The sequence below is a fragment of the Ciona robusta genome, chromosome 9, assembly GCF_009617815.1.
Source record: "Ciona robusta chromosome 9, ASM961781v2".
NCBI classification, from domain to species: Eukaryota; Metazoa; Chordata; class Ascidiacea; order Phlebobranchia; family Cionidae; genus Ciona; species Ciona robusta.
The window spans coordinates 2,775,829-2,802,244 of NC_143243.1; the positions used below are offsets into that span (position 1 = coordinate 2,775,829).

General features: G+C 33.4%; 4 protein-coding genes and 1 pseudogene across 4 annotated transcripts; 2 read left to right on the forward strand and 3 right to left on the reverse strand.

Annotated features, from left to right (window-relative positions):
- The first annotated feature begins 39 nt into the window (after window positions 1-39).
- Window positions 40-1,135, forward strand: LOC149730830 (eukaryotic translation initiation factor 6). The gene has a single exon (XM_089884087.1). The coding sequence runs from the start codon at window positions 40-42 to the stop codon at window positions 775-777; it is 738 nt and encodes a 245-aa protein (XP_089740213.1). The 3' UTR covers window positions 778-1,135.
- LOC149730831 (poly [ADP-ribose] polymerase 2 pseudogene) lies at window positions 927-3,517 on the reverse strand (annotated as a pseudogene).
- A 100-nt stretch (window positions 3,518-3,617) lies between these two features.
- Window positions 3,618-4,267, reverse strand: LOC149730832 (signal peptidase complex subunit 1-like). Its single transcript, XM_089884106.1, has one exon. The coding sequence runs from the start codon at window positions 4,203-4,205 to the stop codon at window positions 3,909-3,911; it is 297 nt and encodes a 98-aa protein (XP_089740232.1). The 5' UTR covers window positions 4,206-4,267; the 3' UTR covers window positions 3,618-3,908.
- A 5,242-nt stretch (window positions 4,268-9,509) lies between these two features.
- On the forward strand, window positions 9,510-16,181 carry LOC149730833 (alpha-(1,6)-fucosyltransferase-like). The gene is made up of 9 exons (XM_089885549.1): window positions 9,510-9,726; window positions 10,105-10,211; window positions 10,713-10,851; window positions 12,211-12,319; window positions 12,926-13,160; window positions 13,425-13,683; window positions 14,306-14,479; window positions 14,722-14,854; window positions 15,125-16,181. Exons 1-9 carry the CDS (start codon window positions 9,611-9,613, stop codon window positions 15,482-15,484), a joined length of 1,632 nt encoding a protein of 543 aa, XP_089741675.1. The 5' UTR covers window positions 9,510-9,610; the 3' UTR covers window positions 15,485-16,181.
- Window positions 16,182-16,482: 301 nt separating this feature from the next.
- On the reverse strand, window positions 16,483-25,492 carry LOC149730834 (mitotic spindle assembly checkpoint protein MAD1-like). The gene is made up of 17 exons (XM_089885548.1): window positions 25,307-25,492; window positions 24,792-24,878; window positions 24,338-24,459; window positions 23,666-23,823; window positions 23,018-23,156; window positions 22,781-22,910; window positions 21,397-21,476; window positions 20,908-21,097; window positions 20,215-20,334; window positions 19,759-19,869; window positions 19,164-19,286; window positions 18,563-18,712; window positions 18,309-18,419; window positions 17,496-17,637; window positions 17,185-17,285; window positions 16,904-17,008; window positions 16,483-16,667 (listed from the first exon to the last, which is right to left on the reverse strand). The coding sequence occupies exons 1-17, from the start codon at window positions 25,421-25,423 to the stop codon at window positions 16,509-16,511; spliced, it is 2,145 nt and encodes a 714-aa protein (XP_089741674.1). The 5' UTR covers window positions 25,424-25,492; the 3' UTR covers window positions 16,483-16,508.
- Window positions 25,493-26,416: the final 924 nt, after the last annotated feature.

The window sequence follows — 26,416 nt, forward strand, 5'->3', positions numbered from 1 at the left end:
TAGCCATAGTGTTGATTAAATTGCTGAATTAGCAAGAAAATGGCTGTTCGTGCGCAATTCGAAAACAATAATGAAGTGGGGGTGTTTTCCAAACTGACAAATCGTTACTGTCTTGTTGCAATTGGCGGTTCCGAAAATTTCTACAGTGTTTTTGAATCGGAGCTTGCTGATGTAATTCCAGTTGTCCATGCATCAATTGGTGGCTGTCGCATAATTGGAAGAATGTGTGTTGGAAACCGCAATGGTTTAATGGTACCGAATTCTACAACAGACCAAGAACTGCAACACATTCGTAACTGTCTCCCAGATGAAGTAAAGATACAAAGAGTAGAAGAGCGACTGTCGGCTTTAGGAAATGTGATTGCCTGTAATGATTACGTTGCACTTGTTCACCCTGATCTTGACCGAGAAACTGAAGAGATTTTGGCTGATGTGTTAAAAGTAGAAGTTTTCAGACAAACAGTAACTGATCAAGTTTTGGTGGGAAGTTACTGCTGCTTTAGCAATAAAGGTGGACTGGTTCACCCGAAAACTACAATTGAGGATCAGGATGAGCTTTCCTCACTCATACAAGTCCCTCTAGTGGCTGGGACAGTAAATAGAGGAAGCGAGGTGATTGGAGGGGGAATGGTGGTGAACGATTGGTGCGCTTTCTGTGGACTAGACACAACAAGTACAGAGATTTCTGTTATTGAAAGTGTGTTTAACCTTGGGGAGCAACACTCCTCAGCTATAAAAAACAGAATGCGGGATTCTTTAATCGATGCAATGGTGTGATGGGGGTTGTAATGACAATTGTTTTAAACTGTTGCCAAATTTAATACTGATGTTCCTTGTTTGTTTCAAATAACAAAATTATGCTTCAAAAACGGAACTGGCCTTTTCTCTGGTGTTGTATTTTAACCTGTTAAATCAACATTCAGCAATTTTTAATTTTTGGTTTAATGTCATTACTCGTTAGTACAAACAAAAGTTCCTGAAAAAGTTGGAATACCTTAAAATACAACTGTCTTTTATATGCTAAAATATTCACTTTCATGCACATGCACCAACTTCAAAGTTATTAATATTATAATTTGAATGTACAAACTTAAAAGCAATGGCAGATGAAATAATACAAACATGCATTGGTAAAGTGGAACTGTTTTTTTCTATTTAAGTACATGATCAAAATCACTAATGTAAAATAACAACTTTGAAAAACAGAATAGTCTGTATAAATATATATATGTGATATCTACAATTTATAAAATAAATTAAACAAATGTAAAATAACTTTAGAAAAAAGATTCTGTATTCTTATATATATACAGGATCTTTTTACATATGTGATGTATAAGTATAACAAATCTACCATTTATTTATACAATTTACAAAATAAATAAAAACAGAAACATTATTGGGCATTGGCATGACATGGTTAAACAGTTTCTTAAATTTAATGAATATTTTTTTACGCAGCTATTAATATTAATTTGTAAAAAAAATTAAAGTGTAAAGAAATAACAATATTGGATAGTTACTAGTTAGTACAATCAATGAAACTTAATGGTAGTAAATAAAAATACTTATCAGTGATAGTGCTATAAAATATATATAAATATATATTATATTTCATTTATACACTAGTAATGCCTAAAATCTACTTATAATTTACAGGTTAAAATAGAAACTATATTCTCATGATGTTAATAAAACTGTTTTTATAATTAAATGAATGAGTGCCATGAATGGTTTGTTTAACAAATTAACAACACCACTGTACAAATATTAAGTCATAAAATAACCCTGAAAAGCTAAAAATATATAGTTAGTGCCAACTTAGTGGCTATTAGTATAATCAATGAAACTTAAAGATAGTGTTACTGTGATCGTTTAACTTTTAAAATCCAGTTTTGTAGTTGAATTTTAACTTGATTCGAGGTTTGATTTGGGCAACATCATAGACAATAAATTCATTATACCAAAGATAACCTGGTTTGGTGGTACAGGTCTTTGGCTTTCCCAGTGGTACTGTTGTCCCATCTGCTAAAGTAACAGCTTGCTTTGGGTTGGGTTCTGTTCCTCCGATACCCTTGGTGCTATGTTTTCCTTTTGGTAATTTATCCGCATGATAATCACCTGAAGTAAGCTCATTGCAATCACCCAGTGCCACTTCACACAGCAGAAGAAAGCCAATTGGTTGGCGCTGACTAGTCCAACAGTAATTAGCAGATTTCGAAACCATATCAGCAAAGTAAACACCTTTTCCAAACATATAACCAGTAACTGGTGCCTCAGGGGGTGCAATACGCAGTCCTTGCTTCAATATGCCGCACCAGTTTGTTAACCTTGATCCATGCCATAATAAAGTCCGATTCCCGATCTCACTTTTAAATCGAGCAGAATCAACTTCACGATTTACAGTAAACACGTCTTCAACAGAAAGTGTGTAAGAAGTATGAGTGCTTCCATGAGTGTTGGATACATACTTTTTAACAATCTTAAACTGATCATCTGATCTATCCAGTGGTGTTAAATCACAATTTAATGATTTGTAGTTAAGATCAATTGGATTTGTGTCGTTTTCGTCATTCTCATCTTCAACAATACTGATTGCAACTTGAATTTCATTAAGTGCTTCTAGGAGTTCAAGCTTTTCTTTAAGTTGATCTGTCGTTTCAATCAAGGGTGGCGCCTTCATGCCAAAATCGTGTGGGATTCTGGTGTAGAACTGACTGCAAGCTTCAATTAATTCCTGTTTGTCGACTTTATCGTGAGATATACAGGTTTCTACAGCTTTCAATGCTTCATAGCCGGCTGTGATTTGTTTCTTTGTAAGTTTACCTAAAGGTGACTTCTTAATGTCAAATTTCATTTCTTTAACTGATTCCTCCCACTCTGTAATATCAAAGATGAGAGTCATAACATCTTGTAAACTCTTATGAAGTACAGATTCAGCTTTCACTTTATTCTTGGTATCCTTTTTATTTGTGTCTGTTTTTTTATCTTCACCGTAATCCATTTCCAGTAAATCATATTTGCCCTTTTTCTTGACAAAAGGTAAGTTAAACGCATGAAAATAATTTCCAGTTTTTTCCCGAAACTTTTTTTGAAAGGTTGCTTTACCTTGCTCAAGGCCCACAGCTTCCAAAGTTTTTCCTGCAACCTTACCAACCCTTCCCCATCTTAGCCATATAAAAAATTCTGAAGTTTTGTTGTTTTTCAAAAGTTGAATGACATAGTACTTATTATTATTAGAACCAATATTGGTTTGGTTTAACATTGCATTGAAAACCAAATCTTGCTCAGTGTAAACATGATATTGCTTTGGATCCAAAGTACATTCTTCATCTAATGGAATAGAACCAGTGAAGACAACAACCTTTTCTTTAATTTCCTCCTTCACCGATGTACTTGCATCTTCTTCATTATCCTTAGATTTCTTCACTGACACCTCCTTATCTGGTATAATTTCAACATTGTGCTTCCTTTTTCCTGTTACCTTCTTTCGTGGCATTATAATTGAAAACAGGGGGTCTATCTTTAACTAGAGTTTAAAATGTGTATCTATTCTATGATGTGAATGAATATAAATGGATAAACTGAAACTGTTAAATTATACACAATTTCACAAATATAGTGCACGGCAATTATTTTATTATGCTTATATATAATATGAAGGATTACCAAGCACTGCATTTTTGCTTAAATTGAGTAACTTTGGTCAATTTACAATTGTACAAACCAATTAAGAAGAAATAGTACAGAGATATGATTGAATGGCATAGACATGCCTATACATTCTAAAAAAACTTCATAAAAGAAAATGAAACCGGTATGCAACAAACTGTTTATAATATATTGCTTTAGGTCACCTTTAACATAACAGAAATCACCACTGGTTAAATCACCCTTAAAACCCAGACTTAATGTTTCTTTTGTTTATTTGTTTTTGAACCAGAAGCTTGGGATGTATCAACTTCTGTGGCTTCTGGTGTTTGCCAAACAATGCCATCTCTTCTGTACATTGGCCAAGGAGGTAAAGTAACTAGAGCAGCAACCAAACAGCCAAATCCCAAAATATACATGGAATATGAGAGTTTTTGCAATGCATAACCAATGAAGAATCCAATGACAGCAAAAACTACAATAATTCTTTGGAATGTACATTCTGCGTACTTTTGACCAGAATAGTCCATGTGTATTTGTATTCCACCAAACATTTTACAGCTTATAAAATAACTTACTTAAAACTGGTCTGCGGAAGAAATAATATATATTTACATTACATACAGATAAAGTATTATCATGGGCAGTGGGCACCAGATAAGAAAGTCCGCACTTTGCAGAGATTAACACTCATCTTTGTGTATTATGTTTAAATACTTTGGAAAACCCAATATTTTCTAAAGGATTAGAGAACTTTTCCAATCTTGGTGGTGCATAAAAGCATAGCTTGAAGTGGGACAAATTTTGGGTTCCCGTAACCATAATTCTACAAATAACACAGAGAAAATAATATTGGAATTAAACAAAGAAACATATTGCACAATTGTTGCACATTGATACTGTGACTAGCAAAAAAGGTACAGTTATATTTAATCTATGTTTAAATTCTGTTTGTTGTTTTTATCCCAAATAAAAGTCATATTGATCCCTGCCTATTCTCCTCATGTTTATATGTTAGTTTTTTTTCACAAAACTAAAATTAGTTTAATGCGACAAACCAAACTGTACGAAATATACAAGTTTTTCAAAATTTCAAACTGTACGAAATATACAAGTTTTACAAAATTTCATCGGTTTTACTGTTTTAGCGAGCATTTCGGCGCATGGGCAATAGCGCACGGTAAAAATATATCAATTGGAACGAATGTATCACGACAGCGTCTCCGTAAAGATTTATTGCGACCAGTAAACTAAAAAATCCAAGAGGTATGAGAGACGCAGATTTTATATGGAGACAACGATAGGAAAAAGGCACTCGTCTACGCTTCGGTGCACACACGCTAATCAAAGAGATTAAAACCAACACTACCTCTGCTTACTACCTCATCTTCAATACTTAAGCACGGTAGTGGTCATATAAATTCTTTTTGAACACGTTAGTCGTCAAATAGATCGTTGTTTTTGCGCGACTTTTTTCAGTACTTATCTCAATTCTTAATTCTAGCATTTTTCTTTAATCTCTTGATTTAAAACAAATCATAATATATATTTATAATTTTTGAACTAAATTTTCAGATTTGAAAGCTCATGATTAGCGATTAATTAACGATTACCTTTCTCATGTACTTAACATAGCGGAAACACTGTCTGGAAATTTGGGAGGGTACGACGGCACGTGTTGATGAGATAAGAAATCCACACAACGATTCACGACTGAACCAACTATTACCATTTAAGTGGGGATTAAATTTTGTAGTAAAAGGATTAATTAATACTATGCTAATTAGTATTAAACGTGTTCACGCATTAAATCTTTGATTTCTTGTTCGTCGAACAGTTGTTCTTGTTGTTGTTGGTTTTTGCGCGACTTTTTTTCGCACTTATCTCAATTCTTAATTCTAGCATTTTTCTTTAATCTCTTGATTTAAAACAAATCCTAATATCTATTTAGAATTTTTTGAATAAATTTTCAAATTTAAAACCGCATTACTAGCGATTGTTTAACGATTACTTTCCTCATGCACTGTAACATAGCGGTAACACTGTCTGGCAGTTTGGGAGGGCACGACGGCACGTGTTGGTGAGATAAGAAATCAACAAAACGATTCATGACTGAATCAAACTATTATCATTTAAGTGGGGACGCATCTAAAGCACTACTCTTATACCTTATTATCAGTTATCGTAAATGAAACACTACTTTTAATTAAACCTCATATGAGTAATATTAACTTCTAACATTACCTTATTTTTGCATGATTACGGTTTATCCAAATTCATGAAAACAAACGTTTTTAAGAGACGACAATGTTAACTATAGTGTTAGCTTACAAGTCAACACATGGTACAGGAGTTGTACAAAGGGTATTTATACACATATTCTTTACCAATCACTCAATCCTCACACATCATAAGTTTCATTAGTTATAATACATGTATAAATACATTCTGCCTACTGCTTCCATATTAATGAATGAATGAATAAATAACTTACTTTATCCTCACGTGGCCGGAAAACGACTGTCGTTATCACACGGGTTTAACATCTCGTGCCAGCTTACGAGTTACCATGTATGTTACTTCGTGGGTAATTTTTTTAGGGGAAATTTTTTCATTATTTTTATGTATGGCTGATAATTTGGACGACTCATTAGTGACCACTGGGTTGAAGCAATTGCCGTTAAGTGTCTTGCCCAAGGACACATACGCCCACAGTGGTAGCAACGTCGAGCCTTGGGTTACAGGTAACCTCTGGGTTACAGGCAGGCGCGCTAACCACTATATGCCACGGCGTCGGAGGTAGGTTATACACGCTCTTTCGTTCTGTTTACCATCGTCGGCTAGGGGGTTGGAGGTTTTCCCATCGTCGTAGGGGTTAGGGGTCTGGGGTTAGGGGTTTAAATCTTATGTGTGTATAAACCGTAAAACTAACTGCCCCCACAGAATAAAAAACGAATTTGTCATCGGCTCCTAGCGGAAATTATGTTCCTACCCCTCCTTGTAGTGCCATGTAATTTCAATGCATAGACAAAAATCTGCTTTTGTGGACATCGTTAGGCGTGCATAATTTTCTGTTATATCGAAAACTAAAACGTGGCATGTGGTTATGTGCTCGCTTACAACATCAAGCGGGTATTATTGCAATAAATTCAAGCGTGACGGGGACGAAACACAATTACATAATAAGTGGAAGTTTCCACTCATTAGTTGTAAACTCTTTTGCGCTAATCGTGCGGTTTTAAATTTGAAAATTGAGTCTAAAAAGTATAAATGTATTTTATGATTTAATTTTAATCAAGAGATTAAAGAATAAATGTTGAAATTAAGAGTTAAGATAAAGGCGGAAAAAAGTTGCGTAAAAAACAACAACAACAACAACAACAACAACAACAACAAGAACAACTGTTCGACGGAAAAGGATCTATATGACCACTACCGTGCTCAATAAATGCTGGAATTAAGAGTTAAAACGAGGAAAAAACTGTTCGACGAATAACGATCTATATGACCATCACTTCCGTTCTAAAAAATGAAACAATTCACCCAACGCGTAAGCTGGCACCAGGTGTATAAAACAGAACACCCGTTCTTAACCACTGTTCGTTTTCCGACCACGCGAGGGTAAAGTAAGTTAGGCTACATTCATTCAATGTTTTATTGCAAGGGAATAGAAATAACCATAGTTGCGCAAATATGCGGTTTAACAGAAGGACCATTTCGCAGCATGAACAAATTGTTTGTTTTTAGTTATGGTAATATAAAGTTCGGTGGTTTTAACTTCGTTTATATATCAAAGAAAGAGATTAATATTTGGCGGGAATAAAAATGAAAAAGTTGGAACGGCAAATCAAGAATCGTGCACAAATTAGAATACAGTTTGCAAATACATTCATTTTTCCGGCAGTGCACAGTAAACCAAATAATTTTGTAACTTTAGATAAATTGCATGTGCGTTCAGACGGGTGACAAAGTTAAGTTAAGGATTCTAAGGTTCAAAAAAATTGACACATAGTTAAAGGCGAACATGTGTTGCATATTATGATGTGTTCAGACGGGCATGTTTGTTCATACGTTGGTTGGTATACAAGTTGGTTGGTATAAACGAGGGCTATTATATTGATATTATATTGCATAGCGCCATATCCCGTAATTTGTTTTCTAGTGCGCAACGAAAAAGGTACATGTACTGTAATTTCCATTCAGGTACGTTCCGCTGCTCCAGGCTAGCGGCCTAGACGTGTTGTTTATTAGTCAGGAATTTGTATTTTACCGCGACGTATCGTTCATACAGTTGTTTTCTTTTGGTAGATTTCATTAAGCAGTCTAATTGTTCTGCAGTTGAGGTTTGCAGTGATAAGGATTTCGGGCTGTGGCGACAGTTGATGGTAAAGCCGCTTTCAGTTCGTTGTACCGAAGACATAAATTTCTGCAGCAAGGGTTAATGCTGCCATGCGCCGAGACGCTACTGTGCATGCGCAACAGCTCAAGATGTTTACACGTTAAAACTTTAGTTTTTGATTTAAAGTCATCAGAACTAAGTTGGTATGTTATTTGTAGTCTAGAAAAAGTTTATGCTAGTTCAATAAGCACGTTTTACTTAATATATACGGTACTGGTGAACAAAGGTGATTCTAGAATACAAAAATTATAGCGGCAACTTTTGATGCCTTCTACGCGTGCTACCACCATGACATTTGGGCACTGTACTAACTAGACCCCCCGCAGCGGTACCGATTCTAAAATAATATTTTAATAATTCATGAAAATAATAATTATGAATATTACTATCCGTCTTAAAAAAAAACATAAAATTATTTATGATTTTTTACCGATTCAGCTTTGAATATGTTATAGCGCTAACACCTAAAAATGCATCATAGCGATGCCAACAGTACAGATGTCTGTGTAAGTTTTGTAATATTTTTCCCCGGAACTTTTTTTAGTCGGTACGTATTTATTAGAGATCGAGTCGTATTGTATTTGCCCCGAGCTACACTCCGCATGCGCAGTAGCGTCTCGATGCATGCGCAATAGCGCTCGGTACAAATATATCAATCGGACGAATATATATCACGACACCGGATGCACACAGTCACTACCGCATATACTGTAGTTATGGTAGACGTTTGTTCATTGCTATACAGAGTAGAACTGTTATTTTATCACTGGTGAAATTGTTCTATTTAAATAAGGTATATTGAATAACTAGCCATGCCCATGCCCACTGCTGCAACCTTATATATATACCGTCGTATACGAATCAACAATAACGATATAGTCAGATATAAGTCATTGTCTAACCTTCTATAATATTAGCCGAGTCGTCCTTATATTACAATAGTTACATTAAAATGGCTAACAGAACTATGCAAGAACCTGTACTGAACCCGCAGACTGGAGAGACGCCGTTCGTATAGCAAAGACAGGAGAACGGCAATATATAAGTCAGTCAGACGGTGGCGCTAGACAGCCAGTAAAATAGTAATAGTAGGACTTAACAAGGACCATAAAGTAAACAATGCTAAATGCGAAGTTTATTCTTCGTCTTGATTAGGGTGATTTATTACTGGTATTCATGGTACATTTCTACCATCTATACTTCTGTAGGCGTTGGTATGTCTGATTACGTTATACGTTCAATTACGTTAGACAAATTCCAGATACAAGTCTTGCGTTTTATGTATAAGGAGGAGACGCTGTAACTAAATAGGCGTGGGCAATCACCCATAGAGCTCAACAACGATAACTTGGATTGTTACAGTTGTATATTGGCTAGTCACTTCATCGTTGTGTGTTCAATTCGGAAGTCAAAAAGATGAAATGCCATGGCATCCTTATATATTGGTAGACCTATTGATTGAAATGACTATACTATAGTTATATATTAGAAAGTACATTGTTGTTATAGATAAAACTCAAATATACATTTTAATGTAGATGCGAACTTTGTATCTGATAAATGTTGATAACTTTGAACAACAAAATGAACAACAAATCTAGCAGGTGTATGTTTGCATTATTGTTTATCACATTGACTTGCGTTTTGATTTTGTTTTACACTTCAAGATTATACACGTAAGTACTTGCGTATTTGTATAAAACACAATATAGATATATGTTATTATGCAAATATAACATAATAAGCGCTTTATTTAAGTAAGTCGGCAAATCAAATTTGCTATATAATTTAACCAATGCTTATACTTAGCCTATTTGGCATGTATGGCATGGGTCTTACTCATTCCGTTGCCCAGCCTTATAAGTTTAGTTACCTAAATTAACAAGTTTAGCCGGTCAGACATGCTAACAATGCCTTAGCTTAGAGATAAATGGTATTACATTTACAAGGTAGTTATATTTCGAAGGCATTGTTAAATTTTACTGAATTGTGAATAAAAATTCCTGATCATAAATTTTAGACATAATATACTGGTTTAAATTTATGTTATACAGTGCTTGGGAATCTAATGAGACAAAGCTGCTGTATAGGGAAATAAATAGGAAAAGGGATTCAATTATTAATACGAGGTTGGAACTTTGGAGGAAGCAACAAGAATCTGGTAAGCAAAATACCATTGTACATGATGTAGTTTCATCAGTAGCATTTTACAGTGTATACATAGGCAACTGTTTGAGGATTTGGAAATTGCAAACAATACAAAAGTGTTGCCTGTCACTTATTTTATGAATTATAGTTCATAAGATTAAGTTTACCACTCATGAGTTTACTTATAAAGTTTTAGATTAACGTTGACTGCTGCTTTTTATTTTAATACGCCTTCAATGCGCTGGCAAACGAAAATTATCTTAAATAATATACAGCAATGAACACATCAGTGTGTGCAAAACCATAACGCAGAATTACCGCACCTGCAGTGCTTATGTGCACAAAAACAACTAGGCAGTTTTTTTTTAATAATTAACTTTTAATCATTTGAAGGTAAAATGCAATATCATACATCGATTGCGAACAGTGTTCGGTCTTATTCACCGAAGATACAAATAAATTTTATTCATTCATTTATTAATGATTTACTTAAAATAAATGAACTATAATACAGATGATGCCCCAACGCTATTAGGACTCATGAAAGACGCCATGTTGTTTAAACAACTGATGTCTTACCACGCAGCAAAACTCATTAATCCTAAACCCAAAGACCTCGATTTCTTTCGACGTATTGCAAACTCTTTGCAAGAGTAAGTGATTATAAATTCTTGATATAGAGTAGGGTGGGGGAGGATGGGATGCCTTTTAACTCTATTTTCTCATCCCATTTAGTAGTAAACAAAGAGTATTTAACGAAACTATATCCCCACGACTTCCAGCATAGACCGTTGTTAAATGTTTAAAATACGATGAGTATATTTGGATATTATGTGCTAAAGGTGTTTTATCTTCCCCACCCTACTACATATTTACAAATTAACCTATATACACATATAATCTTCTAGGCTTCGATTTACTAATTTATTAAGAATGTTATACCTACAGAATACTACAATATGGTTGCCCATCGTTATCACATAAAATTCCCACTTTTTTATTTATTTTTTTTTATTGAAATTAAAAAAAAAATAAAAATCGATTTTGAAAATGAAATGGATTTTAATTTTCTCCACGTAGCCCAGCGCTATCAATATCATGCTGTTTTAATGGACGACGGCCTAGCACTATCAATTACAAGAGAGCAAAGCTCTAATGATTGAGGACGTATTAAACTAGTTAGCATTATATTAATTATACATTTTTACTATACAAACGTCGACTAAGCTCGATCAAAAACATACCAGAAGCAACCAGCATAACGGTTTTCAGTCGTCATTGGTGACTGTAAATGCCAGAATTGGCCCATCACCCCAAACGCCTTGTGCGTCCGAAAAGTGACGTGCTCGCGATAGTGAAAATCAAAATCCATTTAATTTTCAAAATCCCTTTTTTAATTTAAAAATGAAAATTAAAATGGAATTTAAAATGAAATTTAAAATAAAAAATTATTTTTTTTAAATAAAAATTAAAATGGAATTTGAAATGAAGTTTAAAATGAAATTTAAAATGAAAATAGAAATGAAATTTAATTTGAAATAAAAAAATAAACATAAAAAGGTGGAAATTTTATGTGATAACGATGGGCCACCATATACTGCAGGTTTAAACATTTTCACGGTTGCTATATGCAGGTTAGCAAGATATGATAAATGAAAAAGAAGAAATGTGTTAAATATATAGCTTGTTGCATGCACATGATCTACCACACATTTAAATGCAGGGCAAAAAATTTCGAGGCTACGGTTAAATAATTCTGTTTATATACTTTGTTTTCTACCGAATGAACCTCATCTTACCCCCTACGCTAATATTTATATATATTGGATGACCCGGCGCGCATTAAAGGGAAAAAAAGAAAAAAGATTTAATAGTTACTCTGCGTTTTAACTTAGAATGCAGTGAGATAAAGTTAGGTCTATTTGAATTTACCTAAGTTCAATAAGCAATAGAAGCCCCGGAGGCATATTGTGACGTCACGCACGCTATTTGACATCACTTTTTATTTACAGTACGATGGCTAGTCATATTGAACATATTTATTCAAACACATCACAAAAGAATGTGCGCAAATTAAAACATTTGGATGAAATAGCGGTATCTACAATCCAGGCTACGCAGGTTAGTACGCTTGTATTTTTTATTTTTTATTTATTCTCAAAGTTCGCAAACCTTATATTACCGCTGTATTATAGTTTGGCTAGTAATCGGATAATTTGAACATAAAGCATGATGAAATAGAAATAATATTATAACTTAAACGAGTGCCGGTAAACAGTGCGGTAGCAGTTGGTACTATTTACTTTAGATATATATATATGCTCATTTACGTTGGTTATATGCCTATACAAGAGGCGCCAAAAAAATGTGTTCTGCACTTCGTCTCAGTTTTGCGGTTTTTAAAAAAAAGAAATTCCTTTAGTGTTCAAGGCCTTTGTCTCTAACATTATTTTAGTTCCATTTGATATTATCAAGAGAGCTATGGATGTTAGTTTCTCCCTATATACGCCAATAGGTGCTTAAACAACATAAAATATATTTTATTTTGTATTGCTTTTAAAATTGTAGGAAAAATATTTGCTAAGCAGAAACCGTATTGAATAAATTACGTGACTGTCACAGGTAATAAACAGTCTGTTGGAATAAAACATTAATATAACACAATGTGTTATAATGTTAACGAAAAAATGCACAAAACACAATCTAAACATTTTATTTTTGTTGCAGAATCCCCCAAATTGTACGACGGCAAAGAAGTTATTTTGTGACTTGAAAGAGAGATGTGGCAATGGATGTACATTACATCATTACTCCATATGTTTCTTCGCTGCCATAGGAACAGGACGAACAATGTTGTGGGACCTTTCCAACTATCCAGGCCTGAGCAAAGTGATTCAAAATCCAAGCCCGTGTCAGAGCATGTCTGACATCAATGCTGCAAAAAATGCACCAGAATGGCGAAGTGAGTTGTTGTTAACAAATGAAGATTTTCTTATACGGTCTACAGACACATCCTGTCAGTTTAAAGTCGATAATTAAAAGACAAGCTACATAACCGAAGTAAATTGGAATTTGGGTCTATATATAGGACTTGACTCTGATTTAAGGATTGTCGTCGGTTTTAAAATAACGCGGAACGACATATGGTATATAGACAGGGTGACGTGAATAAAAACAAATATAGCGTTCATGTTTTGTGTTTAAACTGAGATAAATATTTTTATAGGTTCCAATATGCCAGATCCTACACCGACGTCCACACCAGTAGTAAAATATACCAAGGGAAATAAACCAGTTAAGTTTACAAGATTCGCTCCATACACTGTGCCCAGCCACCTGCTAGAAGATATTAAGCTCGTTCATGCGGAACCTGATCTTTGGTGGATGGGTCACGTGATGAGTTATTTAGTGCGACCAAATGATTGGTTGTTGAAAGAAATCGAGAAAACAAAGACGGAGATTGGTTTTCAACATCCTGTGGTCGGGTGGGCAAATATTTCCATTGATTAGTTTGTCCTTCTTCTATAATACAGGGATGTATCGTTAGCACCTTGATGCTGCTACCATTGTGGGCGTATGTGTCCTTGGGCAAGACACTTAACGGCAATTGCTCCAACCCAGTGGTCACTAATGGGTCGCAAAATTATCAGCCACACCTAAAAAAAATGAAAAAAATCCAAAAAAATAATCACCTACAAGTAACATATGGTAACTCGTAAGCTGGCACGAGGTGTTAAACCCGTGTTATAACGACTGGCGTTTTCCGGCCACGCGAGGATAAAGTAAGTTACATTCATTCACGGTTATAAATGTCAGTATATATTCTTTGTCTGAGCTTAATTAGGACGAGAAAAGAGAATGGTAAGATGAGAAAACATGTCCCCGTATCTTACCACGCCCCACCATATAAGATTCTTACGAAGAGAAGGGAACAACAACAAACGAAAATCTTATAAACGTTATAAAAAGTACAAAATAGGAAATAAAAGGCGTGGCTGCTAAACCCAACAAAATTACAAGTTTTTACATTATTCGTATGAACGTGGAAATCCTATAATGCACTTATCCGTACATTGTCGTTATATTATGTTGGTAAATATTCTACAGAATTCAAGTGAGAAGAACTGATAAAATACGAGAAGCTCCTTACCAGTCTGTTGACACTTACATGGACTATGTCTCTAGTTGGTACGACAGATATGATATGGAACATGACAATGTAAAACGAAGGGTGTTTGTTGCATCTGACGAACCAAGCGTTTTTACTGAAGCAAAATCAAAGTGAGTTAGAGGCCTATAGTTATACATATTAAGGTGATAGGTCTACCGTGAATTAATATAATAGTTGCCTGGTGCGCGTAGGACCTCATCTATATAGAATCACTGCTAACCCTACAGCATTTGAATGAACGAATGAATGTAACTTATTAAACCTCACGTACAGAAGAGGCAACAGCAGTTGTTAATTATAACTCGAGTGTTTATGAATAAACACTAGTATTATGATGTTTTTAAAAACCTAGGTACCCAGATTACATCTTTCTTCATTTGCCCACAAATGAAGCAAAGATTTCAAATGATGGCACCACAAACTTTTTTATGGACGTCTTCCTATTAAGAGAATGTGATTATATTGCTGTAACCTTCTCATCAAACGTAAGACGGCCGTTGTTATTATATTTTATTAATGTTTATGCGGTTTGGTCACATACTGTACAGACAGCGAATAACTAATTTAGGCCACCTAGTGGTACACAGCCATCCCCCTTCTTTGACCAATCAATTCACTTTATTGCGCTTTGATTAGGGGAGATTGTGAGATTGTTAGGGTTAAAAGTGAACGATAATTCATCAATTCGTAGTTATGTTTCAGTCCAAAAAATAAGTATAGCTAAACATTAATCATTTAGTCAGTGTTTGTTACAGGTTGGTCGGCTTGTTCACGAATTACGTCAGACCTCTGGTAAAGACGCAACATTTGGGACCGCTAACCTTGATTTTTCATTCTATGCTAATGGTATGTGGCCGTTAGTATATGAGGCTGTGCTTGCTCACCATCCACCGGAACCCTGTGAGTTGCCAGGTGATATGGATTGGGAAAAACAAAAAGACTATGAGGGTATATGTGAAATGACATTTGAAGTTGGCGACAAAATTGAAAGTGTTCCACTTCTTACACGGGGCATTTTAATTGGAGGCAAGAACGTTGGGACTGGAAAAGCAGGGATGTTTCCTGCAAATAAAGCAAAGCCTATACTGGAATCCGCACCTTATAATGTTGTTTAGAAAACACAGATTGCCTTATAACGACTACGTGACCGAAAACCACTTTGTTGGTTACTTCTATTTTAATTATATTAATCCAGCTTAGTCCCCGTAGTAGTAAAATTAAAGGTGTGCTAATTATAATTGCACGTCCGGCGCCATAGCATAGTTGGTTAGCGCGCTTGCCTCGAACCCAGAGATAATTGATTCAAGGCCCGTCGTTGCTACCATTATGTGCGTAGGTGTCTTTGGAACACTTAACAGCAATTGCTCTAACCCAGTGGTTAGTAACGGGTTGTCCAAAGTATCAGAAACGTAAAAAATAAAAGAATCCACAAAAATATAATTCCCTACAAAGTAACATACTTGGTAACTCGTAAGCTGGTGTGGGGTGTATGAACATCCGTGTTATAACCACTGTCGTTTTTCTACCACGCGAGGATAACGTAAGTTACATTCATAACACGTTCATTACATTCATTCATAACACGTGCTCATTCACTAAAGCTATGCTTCCTTGTAATGTTTTGCCATTCTATTTGTCAAGTTTTCTTTATATACCGTTTTCCGATACGCCTGAGTGCACATACACATTAACCCGGTAAAAAACTAATCTCAAGCAACTGTTTTTACATTTTGCACTATTTTTAGCAACAGCGTAACCGATTGTAAATAAGAAAGTAGATACTAGTAATAAACTTAATCTAAATTTATCAAATTTGATTTTAAAACTCTGTCATGGATTTAAAGCAAGATAGGCCACCGTATACCTGCACATCTAAGCGTGGTATAAGCAAAGAAATTAAGATACCTATCAATGTTGGTATCCTGTATACAAAAGCGTTTGGAAACCGAAAGGATCGTCCTGCTTTGTGTTTACATGGCTGGATGTTAAGTCTTAACACGGATGTTAAGTCTTAACGTTATTTGCTTTTGTCTAATTAAGGTTTAATTAGAGCCATTCTTTTGTGCAACTATAGATAAACTGATGAAGTAAACGATACGAAATTCTGAAAATATAAAAAAAATTAGTGTGTATTTTATTTTAGTCCGCCATCATAGTTTGTTGGCCAAATAAATTAACAGTAAGTGCACTGAGAAACATGGGTATGCTGTTTTGATGGTGTAGGTGTAGAGAAATTAAGTCAGTCAGAGTTTTTGTGTATTCAGTTTCCAGTAGTTCGATTTCACCACTGCTTTTTACCTGCATAATAAAGTACATTATTTGAATATTGTGGTTATTTAAAGAAAAAAATTAATGTAATCTTTAACAAAAAAGCCATAGTTCCGAAATAAAAGTAAGCAAATAATGCTGACAGCACCAATATAATTATTTAAATCAGTCAAGGTCAATAATACATGTTACTACAAAACACAAAAACAACACTCGGGCTAGTTAAAAAATATAGTTGAAAAAAATTCTGTAAAAAAAAAACTCACTTCAAATTCTAGACAATCAGTTTCAGAATCAGCATACATGGAAAGAAGTTTAAATTTACCATCTGAAGAACATACAACTTGAAAGCCCATCAGTGAATAACACACCTAGAAATATTTTAAACATATGTCAATAAATTAGTAAACTATATATAGAAGATCCACGAAGCAAAATGTTATACACAGTGTTATATGTTATGGCTGAAACAAAATTGCCATAAAATCCAAAAGTATGTTTTGTGGGTAAAGAAAATAATATATATATAAGTAATAAAATTTGTTACTTGTCGAAATTCTTGAATTTTTTTACTGAAAACTTCTTTTAGTCTTTGGTTCTTAAGTTCAGCTGCATTTAACTTGGTTTTGGCTTCTTTAGAAAATTCAACTGTTGGGTAAAAACATTGTTATTGTATAGTGTGTGTTAAACTATAAATCAGTACATGTGGTAAATGCAATGAATGGCGAACAAATGCGCAGATGTATGAAGAAGGGCATGCATGTATTCATGTAATTACTTCTTAAGTTTTCCCGCCTCGAAGAATAAAAAATGAGTTTATTCAAAAAGTGAAACTGATATGAGTCATCATAAAATTACTTTCAGACATTGAAACTTCATGTCCTTCCTCAAGTTGCCGAAGCTTGAGTTGTAACTTTGCATTTTGTTCCTTTAACTCTGTGATGTCACGTTTCGATTGTTGGTGGGCAAGGTCAGCGGGGTTCATTGTGAAATGTAGAACCTTGGAAATTCAAATTTTATATTTACTATTTAGTAGTCTATAAAATTCACCTCAGATCACTGCTGCAATAGTATTGAAGCTCAACCTACCATGGCAATTGCCGAGTGCAAGAATTTTGCGTCTCTTAATTGGAAACATTTACAGAACGCCCTGCAGTGCTTTTACAAGCTTTTATTATAATAATAAGTTTTACACCAACGCCAGTTATATGTTTTACAATCCCACCAAAAAAATCTAATCCCCCCAAAAACAACTGCCACGTTTCTGGTAATGCGACACAATGAACATGTAATAAAGAACGATGTTACGTCACACTTGCTGTGAGGTAATGGCTTGTGGCCAACAACAACAAAAGCAAAACACAATTTGTGACAGCAATTTACAGCATTTTTGAGGAGTGCAATATCATAAAGGTATGTTTTTAAACAAATGAATACGGAAGTAGTCTATAACGTATTTCTGTGGAAAAAATAGAGATTAAAGCTGTGGCAATTGCCTAATGCCATGGTGAATTTCATGGACTGATTTAGTGAGTTTGTTTTATAGTAAAAATATTGATATCCCAAGATTAATACAAAAACAAAATGTTTATAACAAATTGCTTTAATTTGATCCAGAGTAAAAAGTTTTAAATGACATGGCACTTACTAAGTAAACAGACACAAACATACCTTAGTTTTGTCTGGGTTGTAATCCCCATTTAAGTTTCTTTGTTCTATCCAGGCTTCTAAGTTTGCAATCTTCTCCATTAAATTTGTTCGTTCAGTCTCAAATGAAGTAATCTGTAGACAAAATAGAAAAACAAATAATTTTCAACTATTGTTAAAACTTTTCATTTTCTGTAACTTTTCTAACAACTTCACAAGAATAAAACAAACAGAGATTTTTGAAACAAAGCTAAAAAATTAACAATACCACAACAAACCTTTTCTTTTAAAGCAAGTACTTCATTTGATTTTTCTTCTAAAACTGATGAAATTGACATTTCTTCTTGTTTTTGACCCGAACTTAAAGATCCTCCCAACTGCATTTGCTTAACTTGCAGTTTGTGACGCAAGGTGTCTTCTACGTGTCTCTTTAATTATATTTCATAATTAATATTTATAAAAATATTTTGCAATTAATGCAGAGTCTTCTGCACTGCATTAGAAAATCAATAGACTGATCAGAAAATCTGCTGTTTTTAGCACTTATGATAATGAATAGTTTTATCCTTTCTTAGAATGTTTTTTTTAGAACCCACAAAATATTTAAGTTTTAAACCTAAGTTAATGATAATATGAATATTAAATATATATACTGAAAGTCGGGTATAATAAAAGTTACATACTTTTGGATAAGGTTTACTCCCGCTATACCTTAAGAACTTTAATTAGATTTGTATGTAAAAAACTAAATTGTAAGATACTACAACATTTTTTTAGCAATGCTGTATAGGAATTATGAACAGATAAATGAGTTACATAATTTTACAAGTAAAAAAAGTAATTTCTAATTGATTATTTCTCAACAAGTGACAAATGTACCTGAGATTCTAATTCTAATTCAACAATCCTATCGTGCAGTTTCTTGTTGACGGAAGTCATATTATCCAACCGTTTGTTTAATTGTGTCGTGTGTGATGTCATAGTTAGTTCAGCGTCATAAGTCTGGTAAAAATAACAATTTCATTTCATTTTTCAAGATTAATTTTCCAGGACTGAGTCACACTATTGCATTGAACTAAACACAAAAGCACTTTGGATGTTGGGGTCATGGCCAACTCTGACCTAAATCCTGGTCTCAGGAAAAGGACCTTACTCATATAGAATAAAATTCTCAATATTATTACACAAAGTATATTTTCTATTTATTAAAAAAAACAGGAATAAATGTAAAAAACACTCGTTATGACAAACTATGGGGAAAACATAGGATATAGTAGGGTGGGGAAAGATTGAACACCTGTTCATTCTTTTTTATTTTTCAAAGAATTATAAAACCGCATCTTCACGGCCCCATTGTAATTGTTTAAAATACGATGTTTGGATATTGTGTTCCAAACGTGACCCATCTTCCCCCACATACTATATATACATATTATGCTTTAAAAATAGTAAAATAAAATTTTATAGTTCATACTTGTAGTAATGATCGTATTGAGTCACGCTCATAAGCAAACAAGGACGCTCGCTTTTTAAGTCGGATTAATTGAGCTTTTAAAGAAGATATCGCTTCTGTCTGTTCTGTAAACTGTAAAACATGTTGTGTGTTTATATTTTTATTGAAAAAAAATATTGTAACAGGTAATTTTTGCCGTCTTATACCTATGATGTGCACGACAGTTAATGCATATAGTAGCACCATAAATGCTTTTTTGAAAAACAAAAATATTCTTAAAGCTATATGCCTATGCTGCCACGCTTTATTACCAGTTCCTTTGTTACTATTTTAACCATATTAATAATACCAGGCATGAAAAGTGACGCAGCCCTATTAAGGTGTCTACGAGTAGCATACCTGCATACGCCCATGTTACGTAGCTTCATAAATGGACCAAAAATTCGGTAATTTAACATTTAAATTATTCATTTTTACCTTTATTTCATATTCTGCTGCATTCTTTCGATCTTCCAATGACCTGCTTTTACTAGTAGCTAATTGTTCCTTCAAAGTTTCAATTTCTTTTTCTAGTTTAGCATTGAAGGAAGAATGATTCTGTAAAATCACAAAATGGAAAAAACGGATTTGAACAACATGTGATAAATGAATGTAACTTTATCTTCACCTGCTCAAAAAATGACAGTCGGTAAACACGGGTGTTCTGTTTCATACACCTCGTGCCAGCTTACGATTTACCAATTATGTTACTTTGTGGGTGATTATTTTTTATGTATGGCTGATAATTTGGACAACCCATTAGTGACCACTGGGTTGAAGCAATTGTTGTTAAGGGTCTTGCCCAAGGACACATACGCCCACAATGGGTGCAGCGAAAAGCCTTGAACCCATTACCTCTGGGTTTGAGGCAGGCGTGCTAATCAACTGTGCTACGCGTCGGGCGAATGAAAGATAGAAATATGAAAACTAATCATTATATAGGGAGAGCATCTGTAAACATATAAACCACAACATTGTGCCATAGTTAAAATACTAACATTATTTTTCTTACAAAAATAACACACAGCGTAACAGTTTGCACTTATTATAATTATCACATTTTTTAATTTTTTTTATTTTATTTTTTCTAAACACAAGATAATTTTTTAAAGTTACAAAAAATTAACAAACCTGCAGGGGTGATACATTATCATCAACATTGGCAGATTTAGCATTCTGTGTTTTATTAAGTTTTGCTTTTAAAGCCTCATTTTCTGCCACAATTTTTGGAATTTCGTTGCATTTTTCCTCCAACCTTTGTAGTTTTGTATTTGCAGCGATTAGCTGCTCTTTTAATAAAGCACAATTTTCTTGGTTTAACCTAAACAAAAAGACACTTATTTGCTGTTACAAAGAATTTAAAAAAATGACCTTTAAAATATTGTACAAAGGTGAAGCAGAAATCAAGGAGTAAATAAATTACAAGAAATACTTAACCACTGCACCAAGTTTTGTGAAAAAGTTATAACTCATGGAAATAAACATTTTTATAATATGTTGGGGTTATATATACAAGAGTAAATAAAGTACAAGATAAATTTAACCACTACACCAATTGCTGTGAAAAGGAAATAAAAACACATAAAAAAATGTAGTTAATATATCAATAAAAAAATATACTTAAGATTTGAATTTTCTCTGCTTAAATGAGAAACATCAATTTCCAACTGTCGCAGTCGATTCATGTCTTGTTTAAGAATCTGTTAAAAAAGATATATTTATATAATCATTAACTATGGCTCGTGATGCTTGTATAAATTAAAAACATAACTTCCTATTTGTCTAACAGGGTAATAACAAACTGCAGTTTAGGGTTTTGTGATTGCATATAATATTTAAAGTTTCAAAGCAAAGTGTATTAAATGTTTTGTCTATGCTCAATAAACCCTTTTTTTCCCAAAAAAAATTAAAATATTGTAAAACTATAGTCAAGAAAATAAATATATAACAGCTTTACTAAGTGCTCAAGATAATTCATATCAGCAATTTAGCTTTCAAGTACTTAATTACAAGATTGCAAAAATTCACAAAATGCTGAACTTGCATTAGTATCTGTATGACAATAATAACAGCTGACTCCATTAAATGGGTCATTATCCTGTACTGTCAGATTCAATATTGTTTATTAAACAACAATTCAGTTCAACTTTAAATCATGTACAGTTGAAAAAAGAGAAACAAACCATGTGTATATTATTAGAGCACGACCGATTATCGGTTAGCCGATATATCGGCCGCATTTTTGGTGATTTACGGATTATCGGCAAGGGCAAAAAACGGCCGATATTATCGGCGCTAAGTAACCAGACGGCCAGCAACGTGCGTACGTAAGAATTAATGCAGAGCGATACCTTGTTCATAAACGTAAACTCACTCGTATACCTAATTCAACTCGTTCGTAAAAATCTAACGTATTAAACTAGGTCAAAGCGTCTGATCACGCACCCACCGCATGTCATGTTTATCAGGCGCGTGTAACGTCGAGGTTACTTTAGGTCACTTACGCGTCTTTACGCGTCAACGTGATACACAAATAAACTGCATTAGCTGATAAATATAATGTTTGTTTAATGGAAGGGAGGTAAAATTTATTTGAAAAAATTACAAACTAACCAATTAAGTAATTACAAGTTCACTAATAACTAATTAATAATAATAATTAAGTCTGTTAGTTGATTTTTATTAGCTATATCAGATTTTTCCGTTTTATTCAGTCAAGTTTTTTAGGTGCACTAAAATATCGGTTATCGGCAACTGAAATTTACAAAATATCGGTATCGGTTCAAAAAAAGCAATATCGGTCGGGCTCTATATATTATATACATATAAATTGAACTATTGCAGGATATGGTTAAAGAATACTTTCAAAAATATAAATAGAACTCTTACAGAATATGGTTAAATATTACTTAAAAAACACATCAGAATGTAAAATTGATACTATACAGCTAGTCAGCTACTCCACTTGTTAAATAACTGAAAAATATAAAAAAAATTAACTCACATGTGCCATATTTTCAGCCTCTTGTACATTTTCGAGTCTCATTTTTAGTTCATGTATCGTGTGTTCGGCTTGCAACACTTGGTTAGTTTTTTCATCATATTTCGCTTGCAGTTGATATGCAGCTTGTGCTCTAAATAAATAATATTTGTGAAAAAAAATCCAATCATAAATTCAACATAAAATAAAAACAAATTTAAACACAAAAAAATTTTTTTGGAAAATAGTCATGTAACTTACTGCGACTTGTATTGTTCAACTTGGCTACAAAGCTCTGCCTGATTGATTTCAAAAAGTTGTTCCTCCTTCTCCATTGTCAGTTTCTGACTCATTAAATCATTGATTCTTTCGTTTAGCATTTGTGTTTGCATTGCAAATTCTGTGAAAATATACATAATAGGTGTACAGCATGAAAAATTATCATTGCATTTTAATTTGACACCTGGTAGTCATACTTATCTTATATAGTGTATATATAGTATATACATAGTAGAGGCAAATGCACATGCCAAGCACTTTTAAACTTGTGGCCCAAATTCGCCAACTTTTTACTTTAATTTAAAGGTTTGCTTATGCAGTTTATATCTGTAATAATAAAGGAAAACAATGCCATTGTTCACTTACAAGTGCAACGTTTAAATTTGGTAAGAACCTTTTACTAAACAAAGGTAAACCCAAATTTATATCTAAATGCAGCCTGATAAAACAAGTACATAAACAATGCGTCCGAAAAAACATTGACAGTTTTGTGGTGCAAACCTTGTGTTTAACATACCCCACATAAAAAATCCATTAAAAAAATAAACAATAAATGTTGCTGTTATAGTCATTTTAAAACAGTATACATTTTGGGACAATCTGTATTCTGTAAAGATAAAATATTTTTACTTTGTTCATTCTGTTGTTTTAATCTCTGTATCTCCATTGCACTTTCCTCCCATTTTAAAATCTCCTCATGTTTGGTTTGCTCAAGATCTTTCACTTTATCGCTCAAATCAATGGATTGTTGAGTTAGGTCGGTCACTTGTACTTGATATTTGCTACACCTGTAAAATTAGTCACTTGTACTTGATATTTGCTACACCTGTAAAATTAAAAGTAAAAAGTAAATGGACACAGAAAAACAAAAAAAAAAAAACATGTTGGTAGTCTGAGACTGGGAAATTTGATTAACATTGGCTATTCTAAGCAATCCTCTTGCATGCCTTGGCATAAAAGCTTGTCCATGTAAAATAGGACCTTCCCAATTATGGCTCACTGTACACAATGAGTACACAATGAGTATGTATATATATTATACAACATAATCTATATATATACGAATACCAAATTTTACAGTTCTTGTTAAAATGTTAATCTTAAGTTTGCATTTTCCCACCCTACCACATGATGGCAATGCAAACAATACATATGTACATTGCACAAATAATACACGCATGAGTTTGCACAAACATCAAAACAAACACATATTCTCCAGGGTCGCCAAAAAGAAAAAGATTGAACTTTGGATTATTAAAGACCCGAATCCATCAGGCCACAATGTGAAACTGAAACACCAACCTCTCATGTAGTATCTGTTTTTCCATCTCAAGTTCTTTTATCTTCGATTCCAAACTCACAGTTCTCTGGATGAGCAACTTCTCCGAAGATGAATGATTTGATTCCAGTTGTTTGAGTTTCACCTAAAAATATTGTTTTGAGTTATTATTTACCACACAATACAAAACGTATGAATATGAAAGGGTTTTGCATTACCTTACATATGGGCTGTCATGTTTACATTGAAAGTGAACAGAAAATTTGTTTTATTCAACATTGTGCAAATAACACACTACATACACATTATGTAATAATGCGTTAATGCCAACTTATTTTAGTAATATGGTTAAACCATAAATTAAAAAAAACAGATAAAAAAGGGGAGTTTTTTTTGCGGGATTTAACTTTGTAAATATACATATATTTATATGTAAAATATAGAAGTGTATAAAACCTTTAAAAAAATGCAAATTACCTTAGAGAGAACATTAGAAACTTGCAAAGCAGTAGATTGTTTATGATCATCATCACTTGGCAAGCTAAATGGAATTGCACTGATGTGCTGAAAAATAAGTTAAATTAGTTACAGGCACCAGAAAGTATTTCTGTCCCACTGTTGGACTAATCTAAAATTATTTTTGGGACTAAACCAACTAAGAGTAAATAAAGTACAAAATAAAGTTAACCACTGTTTAACCACACCGATTGTTGTGAAAAAGTATTTTGGGGCTAAAGGAATATTATTTCGGGGGGCTAAAGCAGTGTTAGTATATCACTCATTTTTGGGGATTACCTTTTTACATCTAAACAGAACCTTACTGCTTAGTTTTTTTATAGGTTCATAAAATTTACTTTGTGCTTTGTTACTTACCATTTAATTATGTTTTAAAGACATTATATATATATAAATATATATATATATATAATAGCCTACCAAAAATGGCTGAATAAATAAATACAAAGCCCTGAAACATTTATGAAATTACATACTGATGATTGCTGCATTGAATTTTCTTTTGCCGCTGACATAAAGTCATGAAATTCTCCCATTATTCTCATGACTTTAGTGTTGTCAGGGGTCATTCCAAGTGCAAATCTTTGCTCCATGTTAAATGTGTGTAACAATCTTTTACTATAGTATAGCCACCTTAAACCTTCAATAAATTAAAGAAACAGAAATGCTTTATAATAATATGATGAATGCAAGCATAAGATTTAATATGCAGATAAAGATTGCAACTATACACAATAATCAAGTGGTTAAACTAGAACAATTGCAAAAAAACTACAAAAACGAAGTAGATATTTCAAAAAATAAATAAATCGTTACTGAAATAGTCTTATTTCAGCTTTTAAATTTTCTTGAACATTTGGTTATTTTTTTTATAGATTTTAATAAATAATAAGCACTCTATTTATACCCATTAGCACAGTGCTGCCATTCGGCCAACAACACAATTAAGTATATCCAATTTTATATCCACATTTAACTGCATGGGCTATAAAGTAGTATATAGTAGTACTGTATATTATAATTATTATAGCACATTTTTTCACAAATTACATACAATAAGAAAAACACAGAATAGGAAGCATTTGTGGTTTCACAGAATATACAAATTGAACTTAAAGAAATATGATATAAACAACTATTTTACGTTTAAGGCTAAACGTATCTTACTTAATAAACATGACAGTGGCGGATCTAGAGGGGGGTGTTTGGTGTTTGAACACCCCCCTCAGATATTTTATACATATTTTCGTTACGTAGCTCTAAACGAAAAACGGCGCGCGTCAAAGTAACGATCGTTTGTAGTTAATTAAAATCAAAATTCCGTGACTCAAAATCAACTACAATACTGCTTAAATCTCTGTTACCGATTGCGCAACTTGTTGCAATCGTTATCTATATTATATTATTATCGTATGCATATCTACATGCTAACGAAAAGATCACTCGTCTGGCGAGCCAAACTACAGGAGGTAATCTTTTAGCTGGTGGCCACCTGAAATTTTGGTTTCAAAATGTTCTATAGGCCTCACTCATACCTGCTCTCTAATTTTTTTTGCGAAAAGTCGGGCGTTCGTGTCGAAAATTAA